Below are 20,111 nucleotides of genomic sequence, written 5' to 3' on the forward strand. Positions count from 1 at the left end.
CGGTAATATACGCCGATATTTAAATAGTCTATTCTTATATTTAAAATCATTTGGACAACGTATGAGCACACATACATACACATATAGGTAAGTAATTTATAAAAATTATTTTTATAAAAATTATTATTTATCATATTTATATATTATTTTCAAAATAATGATTGTTATACTCTGGTGCTACCGGCATTTCGTGCACATAGCACGGAACAAAACCAGAAATTGTGCACATTATATTACCCTCTGAGAACATTCATGGACATTGGCTTTGTAGTTCATGTCCACGTTTTCAATGTCCATAGAGGGAGTATCGCTTTCAGGGATCACCTAAAAACAGATCATGACATCTCTCAGGCCGGTATTCATAGTCCGTTCTTATATTTAAGATCGTCTTAAGAACCCATTCAACCAATCAATGACCGCATTGCAGCTATTTGATTGGTTGAATGGGTTCTTAAGACGATCTTAAATATAAGAACGGACTATGAATACCGGCCTCAGTCTTATCTCCGACATATATGTTACCCTCTGAGAACGTTCGTGGACATTGGCTTTGTAGTTCATGTCCACGTTTTTAATGTCCACAGAGGACGAACTTGTATCACAAGTCTTTCTCCTAAACTCTGTAGGTAAAGTTAATCGATTCTAACCTACAAGTGTATGATAAAAAGATCTCTTTTCTCAGCAGTGGTAAACATATCAAACACATTTTGTCAAGAAAAAATACAAATTACATTTCTCAAGAGTAAGACTAATACATTTGTTTCGTTCTTATTTGATACTTTATGAAATGGGAAATCATTTATTCTGTTAAGTTACAGAAATTGACAAGAAAGTATACAAATTTCTTTTTATAGTTTTAACAATTTAAATAATCATAATTAAATGTATCATTAATTATATATTAATTGGTCATGATACAAATCACTGTGCTTTAAATGAAACTACAATTTTAATAATAAAATATAATAAATGGTTTTTCAAAACTTGGAAATAAAATAAATGTGTCAAAATTGTACAATTATAAAAAAAAACTTGGTGAGTGTGGCATATATCTGATTGCCCTTTTTCAGTTTGGTATTTAATCCCTTGTTGTAGCAAGAGATTTTTCTGATGCCACACACAGTCCCCTCTTTTATATTTTAACCCCTTTGAAAGGGGTATAGTCACCCCTTTCCCCCATAAAAAAGGGTAGCTGCTAAAAAAGGGTGTTGCAGCAGCAAAAGTATTGACTAAAATCTTGAATAGTTTGTGACATATATACATAAAAATCTTTGTATTTCCTATTTAAATAAGGTATACATATATGATATATAAGTATTTTTATATTAAAGAAGTTAAAACTCATCAGTAATATTAATAAATTAATTATTAACAAGGCAGTTATTAATCTTTGCTGTATAAGATCAAATTGGTCAATTTTTTCTCCTTTTTTTAGTCAAAATTGATAGGGTACTACGCATGGGTCATGGGATTTAGACTGCTCCGTCAGAGCATGCTCCGTGTTCCAGAGACTGCTGCTTGCTATCCCTCTCCAACGTTCTTTGCGGAGGATAAACTCCTGGGGGTTGGTTGAGAGCTGCCTCTGATTGGACAGGATCGTATTGAATCTACCACGCAGGCTACTACTCTGCATGGAAAAGGAAGCTCAGTTTGCCACAGGCTGTCGTTGAATTTGCTTGGCAGTGTGCTCCCTAACAAACAGTTATTAGGGTGTCAGAATTATTTCAATCAGTGATGGTTTTGAATGTATGTATTCCAAGTGTACTATATTATCAAAAATAATCTGATATATATTTACAATTTATAAAGTACTGAAGAAGCAATATTTGGTTGCATTTTACTATTTATATATACTTATAGTCATTTATATTACATGTACTTATATTCATGTAATTTTTATAAACTACTTTTAGTTGTTTAAAAGTAGAAAATTTATATGTTTATATCATAATCCGTATAATTAAATATTTAACTGAAAATGCCTATATGGTTTACATATTTCAGTAAAGATTTCTGTTTTACTTTTATAAATTGGATATTCTTAGATATATTTTGACAAACATTATTAAATATTATTGCTATATCTATTAAAATTACAATATAAATATATAATAAAATTATTAATTGCTCTCTCTATTGAGTTGATATTGGAATAAGCACAATAATAGATACCAATAATTTGAAAAGAAATTTTATCCCTTTCTATTCTTACAACCCTTTACCCCTTTTCATTCTCTAGATAAAAAAAAGACTCACCCTTTTCATTGTTCAACTCCCCCCAAAAAAATGTGTATTGGAGTTTTAATGTTACACAGCAAAAGTGTTATTAAAAATGAATTATAATTTAAAATATTTTATATAAATAATTTTTCATATCTAAATAAGAAATATTATTTCAATAAAAATAATATATAATTTAAGCAAATTAATGGAATGACAAAACTTCTAAAACTATTTTTATAATGAATTAAATTAGATATAACATGTACATATAAAAAATCGTATCTTTTCATTTTTGTGGAAGTGAGAAATGGGTGGAGCTTACATTCCCTAGTGTTTTCCATACAAGACTCAGGAAAAAGGATAGTCAGTTTTATAGTGGAACTCAAGAGTGAAAGAATGTATACTGTGACTAGTCTTTCAATCGGTTAAACAAATGTTTTTCAATTTTCTATTATTGATTTTGTTATTTTACTTTAGTTGATTTTTTTACAATATAAACTGAATATATTATACTTTAATTTTTGTGAAATATAGTATTATTTATGTATATATACACATTTTAAAGTGTATACGATCACAAGGTGAGTTAATTTATTTTAAGCTATCTTTTTAAAGAATATTAAATATATGTTTAAAAAATCAAATTTTATAAATAAATATATTAATTATGGCAGAAACAAAACTATTAAGTTTATTTCATGATACGATATAAATGCATATAATATTGTTTTATTTTTATTTGGATATTAAATAGAAATATAATAATATTCCTTGTTGCAATTTTTACTTTTTTTTAATAGTTGTATCTACTACATTATATAAACTAAATTTTTATCAAATTCTTCTAGAAATATTTCAGTATAAAATTAATTTTAAAATTTTATTATTAAAAGGTGTATTTTTGTAATAAAAATAAATATGGTGTATTTTCGTTCATTTTTATTTGAACAATTAATTTTTAAAATACGTGTAAATGAAGAAATTCGAATGATATTCGTATGATGGCGCTAAAGTTGATTTCCTACAACACATTTATCGCAGCAGCTGTAATTATAGTATGTCATTATTACAACAGATGACGCGACTAACTTTATAGTGTCCATACTAGTGTTTTCTATTTTCTAAGGACAGTATATAATACAAAGTATAATTTTATATTGTGTAAAAGAAGAGTCCAAGATGTGTCGTGTGTGCGTTAATTGTGGTGAACAGGTTCGTAAAATATTAACGATATATAACATATTTGTGTATTCAAAGTAATCAAATTGTTATCGTATATTTTACGTTTTTTATAACTTAGATTTTAATATTTTTATGATAATTTCAAATATCTTAATCTCATTGTCCATTTTATCTCATAATAAAAAAACGAAAATTTTCAGTAAAATAATAAATAATAATGTACACACAATATTAGATAAAAAATGCTATTGTTTTTAATACGTTATTATATGTTTGTTATTTATTTATTCATATTTAATGTTGCACTATACTGTAGAAACTATACTGAACTACTATAAAAAATGCTATTGTTTTTAATACGTTATTATATGTTTGTTATTTATTTATTCATATTTAATGTTGCACTATACTGTAGAAACTATACTGAACTACTTACCACTAATTCTTTAAATCTTGTCTTGTGTAATGTTTTATATAACTAATTCTTTCCCTTCGATCTCTCAAAGAAATCATTTTTCCCCGTATTTCACCAATCGTGTGCAAACGGCTCGTTTGTCGGAACTTAAAGCTCCCGATGCTTCTCTTGGATTTATTTTGGATTTAGCTACGAGGGCCTGGAATCCTGAGAACGATGACACGGACATCTCTCTTTCTCTTTCTTTCAGCTCCGAATTTTGCGCTTTTGTCATCTCCCTCTTCCTGATGGACCGCACTTTCGATGAGGGCGTGTTTGCATTTCCCTCCCTGGGGATGCTTACGGAACGGCGCGCAATTTCGGAAAGCCGATTTCAATTCCGCTTTCCTTTTTACAGGGAGAAACGAGAGCTCGAGTGCGGGCCGCGCGGGATTACGAGAATCGCACAGACAGGCCTGCGAACACGTGCGAAAATGCTCTCGTGCCTCGACGTTTGCGCCCTCGCCATCGATCGTTCTTCCGCTTAACGCGCTTCCCGTCGTCGGAAAAATCCGATCTCTTCATTCCTCCCCACATCCCCGGTAAGTAACATTTAAGAAAAGTGTATATTAAGATAGATCAGCGGCAATATTTTCTATACATCTTTCAGAAATTTGAATAAAAAAGTGATCATAAAGCGCCCAATTTTATTTTACATGCAATCATGCATCGTTTGTATAAAATTGATCATATATCGAACTTTAAAACAAGTCGTTCTCTCTTCATTGTTTTTTCGTTATGTAAAATTAGATGTTAAACAAGTATAAATTATCATTAGAAAAAAATCGTCGCGGAAGCTGCATTGTTCGTACATTGATCGTAAGCGATCGTCGGTCCTGGTCAGACACTTCTTCCATTGATGTCAGGGTAGTGTATAACGATGAGCTTCATTTCCGGTTCCGGTCTTCATGATTTTCGCACCGTCAACTCCATTCTTCCTCCGGTACTCCACCTTCGTATATTAGCTCTGTCTTCTCCCTTGCACATATCGAAGATTTTCGTTTTTCTTTATGTCGATTCTTAAATCTCGATCTTTTAAGGGTCGCTCGATTTTGTCGTTTCTTACGCGAGAAGTTTTTCACAAATACCGTTCGTTCACATGTGCACTTTTACATGATACAAGAAAGATATTGAAAAAACATATTAAAATGAATATATCTCTCTCTCGTCATGAAAATCGAAAAGAGAAATAATATAATATACAAAAATTGATAGAATTTTTCTAATGATTAAAGGAAAATAGAAAATTCAAAAAATTTTTTTATTTTTTGTCTCTCTTTTCCTCTTTTCTTTTTTGCTTTTTCTTCTCTTATTTTATAGACATTGGCATATTTTTAAGTTTTATCAACGCCGCGGGACATGAAAAACTGTACGAAATCATGTTTTCCATCTCCGTGTGCAACGCATAAACACATTTTTATATGACAGAGAGGTTGATGTATCTTTCCCATTCGGAGCAGTATACAGGAAAGAATAACGTCCTTTGTTCAGGATTCTCGGCGAAGTTGTTGATATTCCATCGGCGCCTCTGTCCTTCTGGGACACAGCCCCTTCTATCATCCGACTTACATCTTCTTTCACTGTGTTTTTCGGTTTTGTAATACTAAAAGAGTATCAATACGAAGAATGCTCGATTGCGTTGTAGGAGTTTAATAAGACATCGGTTAAATCGAAAATCTTTAAGCGATTTTCTTCGGAGATTCTACAATGCGGAAAAGATGCTCAAAGGACATCTGAAGAGTATCTACAAAGTTACAATATCTGTTAGATATATCTGTTAGATTTTTTAAAATTTTTTGTGTTGTTCGATTTTTTATTTCAATTCGGCTAAAAAACTTGCTCTTGTTACTAATAAACAATTTACTGTCTTTGTTTTCAAAGATAAAATTTAGATTTGCAAAAATCACAAATGTATATATTAGCTCCTATTTTTTAATTATATAAAATTATATAAAATTCAAATACTTATATATCTGTAATACTTTATCATAATATAATATCATCGAAAGGATACGATAATTACGTTCGGTAGATATCGATATCAAATAGCATATCGGAATTGCATAAGAGGATTGTGATGTCTATTTAATAGTAATGAAGCCGGGGGATAAAGAGAGAGAGGGCGGTTTCAGAGCTGTAAAGACGCTTAATGAAGTAGACATCGCAGCACAGCGCAATTTCCAACTGAGTTCTCTGATTGGTCATTAAACCGCGATTTGCATATTTGAAGCAGGAAAGAAAAAACGGCCGGATGAAAAAATTTTTAACGAGCATTCCTTTATCATTTAATATTTAAAACGATGTTGTGCGGAAGTGACTGTAATTGAAGAGATATAATTGGCGGATGTACAAAGGTGAATAAGGCTCCTCGAGCAGTTGCACCGTCGTCGATATTTCTGCGCTTTCAATTAATCATTAATCTTCGTGCGGCATTGATACCTTCTCGTTTTAAAAGGGGGAACGATTTTATCATCCGCGTGCAAGAAACGTTTTATTGTACAGGCTGTTTGGTTTTAGATTTTATACAATATAGATGCGATATATATAAACAAAATTAAAATTCATACAAATTCTTATAACAATATAAATTTAATAGAGAGTGTATACCTCAAAATTTAATTATGCAAACGTTCTACATAATATATATAATTAAAAATCAAGAAAGATTGTTATATATAAATTATGTCTGAAGCAAAATTATCATTGATACATAGCTTTATATATGATGATGACCGAAAGTATTTTTCAATATTACTTTTTCTTTTAAATGCAACATTTAAAAGAAGATGACAAAAGAAGAATGCATCATTTAAAATGAGATTTTATCAGTGATGAAACTTTCTTTAATATTGTTATTTAATCATTTAGTCCTTCAACGATGTAAATAAAATGCGAAGCATCTCGTATTCCTTCCGCAGCGCAATATTGCAATAGAATATTGGTCGGGCCATCAAACATCATTGAAGAATGCTTTTAACATTTTAGATATCGCTAAGTTGTTCGAGTTTCGGTTATCGTGCGCGATCAGGGGCTAAGAACTGTCCTTAAAATATGTCGTAAATGGATTCGAATGAAATAGAAAAAGGAGAGCGAGATCGAGAGAACGAATCTCTAACTTTGTAAGGGTGCTTCGCGCTTACCGGCTCGACCAGGGGCCAGTAAAAACTTTACAGCCCCATAATGAATGCAAGAAATAATTATCTCATGAATACATTAGTTTTAGTATCTCCCGACACGCGGACACGGCCCGTAAAAGCACCATTGGATATCTTGACCTACGATTTCCAGTGCATGCCCACTTCCCTACGATCCTTAATCGCTCTTTTTCTCTTCCTTAACGTCCGCCTGTTCTTCCTTTTTCTTTCCTTTCTTCCTTCCTTCTTTTCTTCCTTCCTTCTCCTTTTTTCTTCCTTTCATTCACGCCGATATCTTGCTAATATCTGAAGAAAATATATATTGCAAGCATATATTTTCGAGCATGTTCAGCGAATTCTGACAAAAATAATTAACACATCGTTTGCGATAAAAGACAAAGGAATTGCCTTAAAAATTTAATTTTTATACATAGCATCTGAACATGTTCCAATGGATAAAAGTACTATTGATGTAATAATAGCGGATATTTTCGCGAATCAAACATTCAAGTAATGATAGACTACGCGCGGAAAATGTAGATACAGATTGCGTGAAAAATGCATTTAGTTTAAGAAGATTTAGTTGAAGAAGATTCCGTATCGTTTCGGCTCTATCGGTGAAAATTCTTTACGTGAATATCCTGACCCGAGTGAAGTGGGCGGCGGGGGTTGAGGGTGGAAGGGCGATGTCAGTTGGATGGAAAGGGAGGTGTGCGTCGGTGCTGTGGCACGGAGTGATTGATCGTCACCTCGCGACACCCTCGTGTTCTCGTAGAGTGGATAAAGGGGTGGATAAAGGGGTGGAAAAAGGAGTGGGAAACCCTTTCACGCTTTCATGGATCAGTCACAGGATCACGTTCTCCGTGCCATCCCTTCGCCTCTTGGTGTACACGGTACATGCATCACCCTGCCATCCGCCTCTACTTCTCTGACTCGTGCGTTTGCTCGTGTCGATGTCGCGAAGATCAAATCTGCAAACTTTGCGCGAAAGAGCCGCTCCCCTAACCGTGCAGTTTATCGATCCCGCGGTTTTGTCGATGATATCAATTCTTAGAGATTTTTAGATTCGCGACAAAGACATGTCGATAAAATAGGATGAGAATATAATTCAATAATTTGTAAGAAGAAATGAAAAGTTTTTCAATGCAGTTTTTCTTCGCATATTAAATCTTTGACAATTTAGCGAAGGTAATTTTTATTTTTACGACACATCTCTATCGAATTTATCATGTTTCCGAAGGAACGACGCGAAGAGAATGTCACCATCATTTACAGGACGCATGCTTCATCGGAAGCGAATGGATAGATGACGGTAGCTCATACATCAGACACCTAATTCCTCCTTTCGCTCGAGTGTTAACTCTTATATCTTACCCATTTAGAAGTTCCATTTGGCGGTGTCCGCGCGACCGACCGCCTTGTCATTTCCAAATTGACGAGCCACTATGTGTCGCTGATATCCGCAATTTTCTAGCACATTTTCTGGAATTATCTGTTAGCGAACCAACAACCAAAGTGTTTTTCGCGCGTGTATCTCGTCTTAACTTTCTTGATTATGTTGACGGGCTTTGATTGAAAGAGAGGGTGAAAAAAAAATCTATTATATGAATCAAGAATTCTTGAAAGCTATCTTCAATTCGCGCGAGCCTTATAGCTTATACAGCTATCTAAGTTTCTTTAATATTTAGAAGTTTCTAATTACATAGATATATATGATATTATTGCTATTTATATTGTTTTAATAAAAAATATTAATAGAAACGAAGAGTAAACTCGTCATCTATCGATCGTAGTGCGATTAACGTTATTATTATTGTGCAATGTTTTATTATACGAGACTTTTGTAGCTTTCTAATTAAAGATGTACCTCGCGATCGATCGAAAATGGCTTTTAGTCGAACAGCGACCTCGGCAAATCAACTATGAGGAATTGTAGGGATACAGAAGGCGAAATTGGATATTGCTGCTAAATATTTGAAAAGCTTCCGATCCGTAGAATTTCCTTGATATCCCATGGGACGAGCTGCGTCTCGCAAGTTCCCCGGGAATCTCCCCGCGTCCTTTGGTTTTGAGCGACCAATTAGCAAAAGAGCTTTTTTTGAACGCCGTTTTGTCGTGCAGCCGCGTAGGAGAGACACGGTACACTGATATGTTCTGCCTTAAATCTAAGCATATATTTTTTTTCATTTTTATTTCATGATTTTCTAAGCTTTTTATTGTACGATCTAAAATTTTAGCAAATGGAAATATTCACAATTATTTTTTCCATATCGTTTTCGCTTAAAACATGCTAATAAAATACTCAGTTATAATTGATCTACTTATTAGATAGATAAAACATAAATAAAATTATAATAATCAGATATGTAAATTTATTATTATTCAAACTGTAATAACTAGGTAAAAGAGAAACTACTACACGTATACATTAAAGTTTGTCAGAATCAAAGCTGTCCAGCTTCTGCACTTCAACCGAATTACTTTACGATCGCTCGTTCATCTTGATCGAAAGGGACGAGAGAGAGAGCGTAGACTCGGCTCGGGGAGAATTTTAAAATTGAAGATCCTAGCCGAGAGACGTGGAAGTACGATTCCCCTGGTTCGATCCTAGCTTGGATCGGGAGAATGTGTTTTTCCGCGCCCTCAAACACGTCACATGAATAAAAAATATCCTTCAAAGTTGCCAACCCCAGCGTCTAGCGGAACGTATCGAAATCCCTTGTAGTGGCCAGTCGGAGAGTAGAATATTGAAGTGCTGCATATCAAGGGAAATGGAAATCGAAGGGAAAAAAAGTCATGCGTTATCGCGATTCTCGTCAGTAGTATAAAGCCGATTATAATTCTAAGTGTTAGAAATGAATCTTGGAGAATTCGCACTTTTATTTCTTTAAATAATAAATCGCAAGTTTATAAGTTCATAAAAATAAAAATCATTATTATATACACGAGTACATATATACATATATACATACATACATTACATTTTTATAAAAAATTATTATTATGAAATATATATTATATATAAAGTTACAATTATTATATTTTATTATATTTTTATTAATAATATTATTATATTTTATTAATATTAAATAATATACATATGTTATTTTTTAATATGTTAAAATATATTAGACATATAAATAGTTCATTATATCTCAAAGTCTAGAAGTAACTTGATTTTTATAGAATTATAATGTATGTTTCTTCAGCAATGTATGAAATATCTCATGTTTTATTCGAAGAATGCAATCGTTTTTCGCGATGCATGTTTCTTCCAAGGCTAACTACCTTCTCTGTTAGTTTTTCCATCAATTATTAGAATCCAAATTATAGAGCGAATCCGAAAATTCGGCGGACAGAAATGGCACAGACGGCGATTCGGTAGGTCGGCGTCGATAGCTTCTTCTCGCCGAAGCTAACCCTAATATATTGGATCGAATTTACAGGGGGATGGAGTCACGTTGCTCGGAATAGAAGAGATCCGCGACGGAAGAGGGGGGGGGGGTGCGAAGGGGTATAGAAAGGTTACGGGTCATAAACCATCCTCACAGTCGCTGAAATCGTTCTATATGCGAGTCTGTAGATGTATCCGCGTGTGTACGTGCACGCACGTCCATCTACTTCCGGATCTTCCGCGCGGTAACACGCGTGATTCTCGCCCAGTGTGAAGCAAAAGTTGTTTACTGCTCTCTGCGAAACTTTTAAGGTAACGCGATCCAAGAGCATGTTATACGACATCGATCGATTCAATTCCAGAGCCGATGCGACATTTATTAATCTCGTGAGATATCGATTTCGCGTGACAGAATGTACCAGATGATATAACAGAGAAACTGCAAGGAATGCACTTTACTTGCAGAATGAGAATATATGAAATGAAAATCTTCGCAGAATTTTCGCACCAAAATAGAATTTTTTTTTTCCGTGAAACTATTTTCAATGACCTCTTAGGAATAAACTTTTTTTTATTAACGACGCAAAGTAATTATAATTTGAAAATAATTGTATTCTACTATATTATTGATCGAGATAATTTTTATCTATCAGCTCTAGGATATTTGCATTTTTATCTATCAGCTTTAGGATATTTGCAAGCTTCGAAAACACATTGCTGGCAATTCAGGTTGAGAACCACGACGGGTGTGTAATATGAAGATAAGATGTCCCCCATGTTCCCATGTGCCAGGCTCCTCGATCGGGGATTATGTTGCCATCTACGTTGGCCCATTCCCTCCCCCTTGAACGAAAACATCCCGCCGTAGTACGCCGACCAGTCAGTCCAACCCCATAACCTTTCGCACTCTTACGTTCGCCGTGAATCTTAGTCTCTTATTCGTTGTGAACACATTCGCGGGAAATGGACAAGCATTCGTTCCTATTTTCCGAAATTACTTGCGAAATTTTCTGTCAAATTATTCGGGGATTATATACAATATATGTATTTGTATAAATTCAAAAAAGAGACGATGCGTATACCATTTGAAATTATTTACACAACTTGATAAATTATGATACCTTTCGGGAAAGAAAATTATCGAATTTATGTAATTTCAGGGGGATGAGATGAGCAAAATGATACCCTCATGATTTTTTAACATAGTACGCTCTTACGCTCTTATGGCGCGCTTATGGTCGCGTCCTGACTCTCCTTATTTTTACAGGGGTGCCTAAAGTACATTTTTATGAATCCACCAGGAATTTGTACATCTCGTTGGTGCAGAATGTTTTCCATCTTTTTTATAGTCGTATTCGACAGATCTAGAAGTATACATTTTTCATTATTTTGATAGTGACTGATATAAAATAGCATTTCACTTAGATGACTCAATAGTTTTAGAAGAATCGTAGATCCCATTAAGTTTTTCGACCAAAGCTAACCAATTTTGAAATAATATTTATTGTAAAATTATATAGTAAATTCAAGACTGAAATTTCTCTTTAAAGAAAAAGTCATTTCCTCTGTTAAATTCATGAAACATCGTATTCATATATTTAAAATGTATATTAAAATTAACAATATTGAAAATTAGAAATATTGAAACAATTATGATAAGCATCATAAAAAAGAACCCTTTCCGCTCGTACTTACGAAATATTTCTTCAATTTTCTACTTTTATTCTTTTCCGTCCCCTGACATAAGAAATCGTCAGCATTCCGAATGGTAAGTCCAGTGTCAGCCTAATGTATGTCCTGCATGGTGAGGGTGGGCTTGATTCATTTCACCCTCGGGGTCCCCGCCGGCAACGCGCATTCGCCACGCATTTCAGAAGTCCTTCCTCTCGACTAGTGCACGCGAGTCGAAAATCCACCCTGCAGGATTTTACATGGGCGTCATAAGCTGACGCACTTAATTTAAAGATCGTCCTAGAAAGCGTCGAAAAGTCTCGAAGAGACGAGGGTCGTTCCCCTCGATTCTCTCTCGCTCTTTTCCTCTTTTTTTTCTCGTCGATCGCAGTTCATGCAACTCGGCGAAGACAACTCTACAATCTGAGCATTCCGCTTTACAGTTCATTTCGCTTGCGGCAGCGCTCTTTTCCTCTTCATCGAATTATTTTGAACCGAAAACCAGCGGAAACGTTCTTCGATTGTGCTCGATGTTCCCGAAGTCTTTTGCACGATTTCGATCGAATTAGTAATGCTCCATTTGTCTTTCCAATGCGTCTTTCTACTCGCTATTATTTATAATAGCCATATTCAATAATTCGCTTATTATTTAATCAGTTACATCGAATGTCCGTAAACGATCGATAATATTATTTGCAAATTATTCGCAATTATCTATTTCAATTACTATATGTGTATAAATAATGTATTTGATAATGCAGATATATCAATATCATATATATCATTAGTCACATTAAGTTTAATTTTTTTAAACATATCGACTCTGATCGATACGAATGTCTTTTGTAATCTGTTGATACCGCCACATTTTGCGATTCCACCCAATTCGATTGTAGTTGACGCAAGATTTGAGATAGTAACGAAAGAGAGAGAGGGTCACAGCTGCGTAGGCATGTGGCAAATTGCCGAGCTGCCTGCTGGAAGGGAACCGATCACGGAGGTGGAGGCGCCTCCGCGAAGGACGAAGTGACGAGATGACCAGCGGGAAGGACGAAACGGAGGAGAGAACGACGTACGAAGGAATGATACGACGCAAAGCGAGATAGAAGACAGAGAAGGCCGGTAATCTGTGATTCAAAGAGAACGATCCATCTTGCAACATGCCAGGATTCAATCGGCGGCATTTGTTTGTGAAATCAGTCCCGCAGGACTCACCCTGTCGCTCCTCGTCTCCTCTACGTCTCCTCTTCCTCTCTACGTCCGATTCTGCGATTGTTTCCGCGCGGGCTTGACAAAACCTGCAGGACTGAAGAACATGAATGGAAAACATTAGATTTATCTTATCAAGAATGGCTCGTAAGAAGATTCCGCTCGATTCCGCGATACATAGTTAATGAAAATTAAGATATTTTAGGACTAAATGTTATATGAAACATAACACATTCATAAATATTGATATTAATTAAATATTTATTAAATATTAATTAATAATAATTAAATATTTAAACTTAAATTATAATTTTATCGACTTTTCTAAAGAAGTAAACTGTCGATAGAAATTAATATTTTAATGACTCGTTAATTATAATGAGCTGTAGAGAAATTGTCGCATGACGTCATCCGAAATATTTTCATCATGCAAGCGATAAAGAAGCGCCGGCAGGGCGTGCCGCTTGATCGACGCCAAACAGGGCTAATAAGGCCATATATATTTATTCAGCTAGTCGGGGGGTGGATTTTATATCCCTGAACAGGACTAGAGATACGAAAAGAGAGAGAAAGAGACGAAGGAAAAACATATCGGGAGAAGTAAGACGGCGCGGCTTAGCATTCGGAAAAACTGGAATATACCGGAGGATAGATTCGTGCGTCTGATCCGTGCCAGATCCCATAAAATGACCCCAGCACGATCGAGTGCCGGCCATGCCATGCCCCGCGCCCCTGTAGTATCGCACATAAGAGAGAGAGAGAGAGAGAGAGAGAGAGAGAGAGAGAGAGAAAGACTACCCCAGAAAATTATTGCTCTTCTTATATATTCGTCCGTACTGCCGAATTTGGGGCCGAGTCGAATAAACTCATGCCCTTCGAATACGATCGAAAGAGTAACGATGGACGAAAAAAGATGAAGCAGAAAAAGGAAAGGAAAGAGAGCTTAAAGAATATAAAGATATAAAAAAGACGGATTCTTTTACGCGGTTTTGAGAAATTTACTAAAATTACCTGTTCGAAAGAGAATTTATGTGATTATAAAATAAAAAAATAAATATTTCGAAGGTACAAAATATAATGTGAAAGAAAGATGTATGTCAAATTAAAACTGCATTGATTCCAAATTTATTAAAGATGCTATGAATGGAAAGAAGGAGCGATATGAACGATCTATAAAAGATTGTACCATTTACGATATTTAAACGATGGTCATAAATATCAAATATCTCGTCTCAGAAAAACTGCGTAGAATCTTATCATTGCAGTTACGATCAAGAAAAGATACATAATTTTACAAAAAGCACGACGTTATACATAACTTAAAGCATGCTTGGGTCTCCTTGTAGCACGCAATCGCTGAATCGTAAACACCGCGTTAGCTACAATTACCACAAGAATAATAACGGAATAACTTAATAAGCGGAATATACGCAACAGTGTAACATTGCTAGGGTACATTACGCCAGACCCTCGAGCGAACTGGCTTTCTATAATGTATTAGCAATTATTACAATATATTACACGCTTACGCGCTTACGTTTTTTAATAATTGCCGTGGTTAAATCTAATGCAGCGATGCTATTGTTTGCATTAATCTAAATTGTTGAAATAAAAACTGTTGAGCAACGATGAAGTTTGCCACGAGTATCAGAGCGTTACTAGTTGATAATATACTGTGATAACGGAAAAATATATACATATATATATAATAAAAATATATACATATATATATTTTTTTTATTTATATATTTGCGCATATACATATATAATTTACACAACATAGTACAAATGAGAAAAGTGCAGAGAGTTTTCTATAGTTGCATCAGATTTTCCTCAACATGTTCTAAATTTATATATAATTTTTCCTATTCAAATAAAAATGTTGCGATGCCTCTCTATCAGCATCATATCATTGTCATTTTACTATATACATGTACGCGTTTAATTATGATTATTTTGAAATCTACAAACTATAAAGAGACAAATTTTATTAATTTCACCGTTTTACATTTGTAATCGCGTAGATCATTTTTTTTGCAGGGCTAGTAATTATCTACATCATTTCTTTTAATCAAGCTCTTCCTGTTGAATATAGTGGTAATTGACAAATCTGTAACCTTGTGCAAATTGAGCTCCGGTGTTAGTGATGTGGCACGCGAACAGCAATAGATTTCGCGGATTTACTTTCCAAGCAAATCGCATGAATACTAAAGAATACAAGGTCAAAGCTGAAAATTTGGAAAAAAGATTAAATCAAATAAGAAACATATGTTCAATCAATATTAAAATCCCTATTTATTATCTCTTGCAAGATAAAGCAAAAAAATGATATATGTAAATCAAATATAATATAATTCTATATATATTTTATATATATATATATATATATATATATATATATATATATATATATATATATGTATATATATAATTTATAAAATTTATTATTTAATTATTATTTAATTATTAATTAATTATTAATTAATTATTTAATTATTAAAAGAATAGGAATTGAGAGCTTCTTTTTTGTATGAGAATATATTCTAAAACACGCTCACAATCAGAGAAAACTATGGAGGGCGAGGAAAGCAAGTATTACACATTTAAACAATTAAAAATATAGCTTACAATAATTCACTGTAACAGTTTATTTGCAAACTCGTTTTATGCTCTTGTCGATATGCATCCCAGATATTCGCGGCGTGTCGCTCATTAAGAAATAAACGGATATTTGCTGCGCTCGAGCAGCAATTATTTTATGGGCCCTTCTCGGGCCCTCTCGTCATCCCTTCCTTGCCCCTCTCCCTCCTTTCACTGTTCGCCGCGTATTCTCTCGCCCTCTCGCAATATATGATTATTATGTGAGATGGAGAACAAATTCTTCGAAAGGTCCACCAATAGAGTTAGGTCGAACTCACCCACAGTCATTTTGCCGCTAATGATTTTCGGATGCTTTCGTGTGTCGGATATGGTTGCTATGGGTATCATCCAGTTGAATACCGGGCCCCAGAAATGAGTGCTGAAAAAGTAGTTTATTTTCCATAAATTGCGTTCTTATGACGGTTTAAAGTACCGAGAGAGAGGGGGAGAGAGAGAGAGAGAGAGAGAGAGAGAGAGAGAGAGAGAGAGAGAGAGAGAGAGAGAGAGAGAGAGAGTGCATTTATTTCTCTTCTCTTTACGAACAGAAAGAAAAAGAGGAAAAGAGAAAGAGAGAAATATGAATACATAATTAAATCATGATTAACAGAACAATATTATTTTTTTTATATTTGCTTTAATAATAATTTATAAGTACTGTGAATAAAATTTATTTATACAGTTTTGGAAAAAAGAAAATTTTATAAACAACAATTTGGTAGACAATTAATCTCGATATCTAGACTGAGAAAAATTTTACTTTAAACTTGCCAAAAAAAAATTGTTAGTAAAAATTGAATTTTTCATAAAAATGAAACACTACATATTAATCATATATGTTTTTATTTTAATTATATATAAGTCGATTCATTATATATATCGAATGTAAACATTACCTCAATAAATAATCCCTGGTTTCTTTGGTTAATAGAGATTTCGGTATTCGTTTAAACATGGTGAAAAAGTAGCAATTTTCCTCCAAACAAGATTCTTAATCACAATCACTACAAAATCATGTGGCAAATTGGTTATATTTGCTTCATATGTAACCGAAGAGATTCTAATACTGACAGTTCTAACTGAAAAACGTCGAGATCAAACGACGGTAAAGCCAATACTCGAAAACATAGTTGACTTCCGAGCAATTATGCTGTTTCCGTTATCGCTGCGATAACGGAATGCGATAAAATTAAAATTGATTTTTGTACGAACACACTGTTTCGTAAGCATTATAACTGGCGTACGATAAGCACAATGACGTTTTTGCGATAAGAGACAAGATTGTAAATTATCCAGAGCGAGCAAGAATGTCTGTATTTTTCTCATTTTTATTTCAAGTTGCTCTAACGCAAATTAACACGTATCTTTGTATGATTTACACAGCCAAGACACGTGATCTTTTCATCCGATTTATAGTCATTATATTAACTGGCATTTGGATCGTGAGGATACTGAAATTTTTAATCGAAATCTCCTGCGGTTCTTTTACTCTTTTTATGAACGTCGCCAGATGTAATTTTGTTATCTATGCAATTTATTTATACAATTCATTTATCTATTCATTTTCTAGCATTTATCTGCAATACATACGACAAACAATTATTATGTATGTACACATAATGAACAATTATCATATAAGTATAGGGTATATTGTTTTGAGAAAGATAAGAATTTATGCATATATTCAAATATATAATTCATTCGATAATCTGCATACTATAATGCACATTACAAATTTTTACAAAATTCCATAAGTTTTACGCACATTTGTATAATAAATAAGAATTAAATGAGAAAAATAAAAGATGAATATATTATACATTTTATTATAGAAAATAGATAATTTCTTGATCAATTGAATACAAAATATCCTTTATTTACGTATTGCTTAGCTAATTTTCTCACTGATCGATCACTGGACAAATTGCACACACCGATCCATCTTTTCTCACGACCCTTCACCATTCGTCGATCGATTTGCATAACAGTTTACACGCATATTTATCATGATCTGAGCGCATTTCTTTTTTTTGCATCGGTCTTTGCAAGGAAAGCCAGCCCCCTCATAATAAATGCACAAGTTATTATTTCGCGCGTATAATATTGATGGCGCTATGAATGTTGCATGGGGTACGCAGCGTCGTGAACGCGGCTCAACGGGGGTGGAAACCAGCTCGCGTATGGGGGTTGTAACGAGAAATACTGCGGAGCGCATGCGTCGCCACGGGAATGGTATTATTGATCTAGGGGATGGACTATGGGACCCTCGAAGACCAGCAGTGTGTCGATGCGATCCCGGCACCCTCGACTTGACGATATTTCAAGTTCGATAAGCGACCATGATCGTTTCAGTCTCGGAGCAGTCTTTCTTTTTTTTCTCATGATAGCATTAAACTACTTTGTTTTACAATTGATGATCCTGCTTTATGTGTAAGCATAACGTTTTACATTATAATAATCTGTTTTTAAAGAAATACCTTCATTTTTGCCTTCATTTTCAATATATAGTAAATTATATTAATAAATTTTATTTTTATAGTCAATATTGCAGTTTAAAAAATATTTTTAATATTTTTTGTGTAGTTAACTATTTTTTCAATCACCTTAATGTCGTTAACATTTAATTTTACTTCCTTGTAATTCTTAAAATATATTCTTGAAATATCTGTATTTTAATTACAAATATTTTGGCATTTATTTGTTATTTTATTTTATTTAAAATACTCGATATTTTAGTATCATTCTCTTAAAAATATATCAAAATGCATAAAACAATTTCTAGAAATAAAAGAACGAAATTCTTTTATTTGCTGTATGTAATATATGTAGGAAGAAAATGTGTCTTTTTTCATTCGCTACGTTGTATTCACAATTTTCAAAGAGATTTCGATTAGGTATGTATCGAGCGCCCCGATAAACACCCGATGTTCATGCGCCTAGAACCGGCTATGTTTCCTGCATATGCATTCCCGTATGTAGCATTCGCACGACTGTCTCTCTCTCCGCTTTTGCGAAAGCAAATCCTTATCCCTAGTCCCTAGGTCCCCCAGAGCCACCATTCGAAGCACTCAAGAGTATTGCCGCTATTTTCCGTCTCACGTATATTACGAGTCGCACTGCATCTCGCGATCCTCTCGGAATGTCATTTACACGCGACGTTCCTTTTGACGTATATCAATATTTATTTTGGTTTTCCAGTTGTTCTGAGAATCCAGTTGCTTTGAAATCGTTACATTTATAACGTTTGATTCTTCTCGTATTTCGAAGATGTAAAAAGAGAAAGAGAGAAAGAAAGATCTAGATATAATAATAGTATTCAAAATATGAATAGAACAGAGACACACTACTTGTGTCAATTAATAGATTATTAATTATATTACAACAGAGTAAAAATTTTAATTAATCCGGCTTGAGTGAAAATAATATATTGACATATATTTCGCACATCAAGACTTATGCCATCTTATACCAATAATGCTTGATAATGAATTGAGTTACAAGAAGAGGCAATTATTTGAGGCACGACGAGTTCATTAATTATTTGCGCGGGACGCAGAACTCAACGCTTTGTCAAAATGAAGTTTTCTCTTTCACGAATTGATCCCTGCGAAGTACAAAGCGACAATGCGCGATACATTCGCACGTATTTCATTTGTATTCGACCGGAGGAAATGGCGGGGCCTCTGATGTCTCTTGCTGACACGCTCCGAAAAACCTTTTCTACTTCTCCGTCGTCGTTCCTGTTCGGTGAATTTCCCCTCTTTTCGATCTGCCGGGAGACTGATCTGAATGCGTCCTACGTATTTGCCAACACCCCCGCTCTACTCTCTTTTCAGAGAAAACCGTCGACGAGCACTCGCCACACGACACGACTTTCATCCCCTTTGCGAATAAGAAGTCGCATTTCCGCGTGAATTCGAGGCGCATTCGAGATGAAGGAATCCACTGTCGTCAAATCGTCACGCGTGTGATTGTAAATTTACATTAGAAATTAGTATATTTTCTCTCGATGGCTGCTAAATCCTCACGATGTTTAAATGAATAATAAAAAATATAGTAATAGATAGATTGAAAATTCACAATGTTATATATTAATTTTACATATAATTTTTTTATCACGTAATTTATTAAGAATTTATTATCCAATAATTACAAATTCCTAATTATATTTTTATGATTGTCGGTTATAATTTTGTCACGTTTATTA

At 34.0% G+C, this 20,111-nt stretch overlaps 2 protein-coding genes across 6 annotated transcripts in view; one reads left to right on the top strand and one right to left on the bottom strand.

The window, feature by feature from the left end:
* The first annotated feature begins 618 nt into the window (after positions 1-618).
* The window catches only part of LOC145976856 (uncharacterized), a 48,047-nt gene continuing 28,554 nt past the window's right edge, over positions 619-20,111 (top strand). For 3 of the 5 annotated variants that reach the window (XR_014440327.1, XM_083108308.1, XM_083108310.1), the window contains exons 1-3: positions 619-742; positions 1,436-1,746; positions 4,218-4,401. Coding sequence is in view for 3 of the 5 variants with exons in the window: in XM_083108308.1 (XP_082964434.1) it covers positions 1,735-1,746; positions 4,218-4,401 (196 nt within the window). In the remaining 2 variants the exon portion in view is untranslated. Of the gene's footprint in view, positions 743-1,435; positions 1,747-2,524; positions 2,632-4,217; positions 4,402-20,111 lie in introns of those variants that run through there. The other 2 variants (XR_014440328.1, XM_083108309.1) reach the window with 2 other exon arrangements.
* Positions 15,239-17,025, bottom strand: LOC145976942 (mitochondrial pyruvate carrier 1-like). The gene is made up of 3 exons (XM_083108492.1): positions 16,801-17,025; positions 16,186-16,286; positions 15,239-15,495 (listed from the first exon to the last, which is right to left on the bottom strand). The coding sequence occupies exons 1-3, from the start codon at positions 16,857-16,859 to the stop codon at positions 15,335-15,337; spliced, it is 321 nt and encodes a 106-aa protein (XP_082964618.1). The 5' UTR covers positions 16,860-17,025; the 3' UTR covers positions 15,239-15,334.

Source organism: Camponotus vicinus, unplaced genomic scaffold (genome assembly GCF_025532165.1).
Source record: "Camponotus vicinus isolate PSW18456_S1 unplaced genomic scaffold, iyCamVici1.0 SCAF_9, whole genome shotgun sequence".
NCBI lineage: Eukaryota > Metazoa > Arthropoda > Insecta > Hymenoptera > Formicidae > Camponotus > Camponotus vicinus.

Excerpts from the sequence above, each read along its gene's own strand:
- LOC145976942 (XM_083108492.1), bottom strand. The coding sequence starts at position 16,859 with ATGTTTAAACGAATACCGAAATCTCTATTAACCAAAGAAACCAGGGAT. Across the intron at positions 16,287-16,800 it reads ACCAGGGATTATTTATTGAG|CACTCATTTCTGGGGCCCGG; the intron begins GTAATGTTTACA and ends CTACTTTTTCAG. Across the intron at positions 15,496-16,185 it reads TAGCGGCAAAATGACTGTGG|CTTTGACCTTGTATTCTTTA; the intron begins GTGAGTTCGACC and ends CCAAATTTTCAG.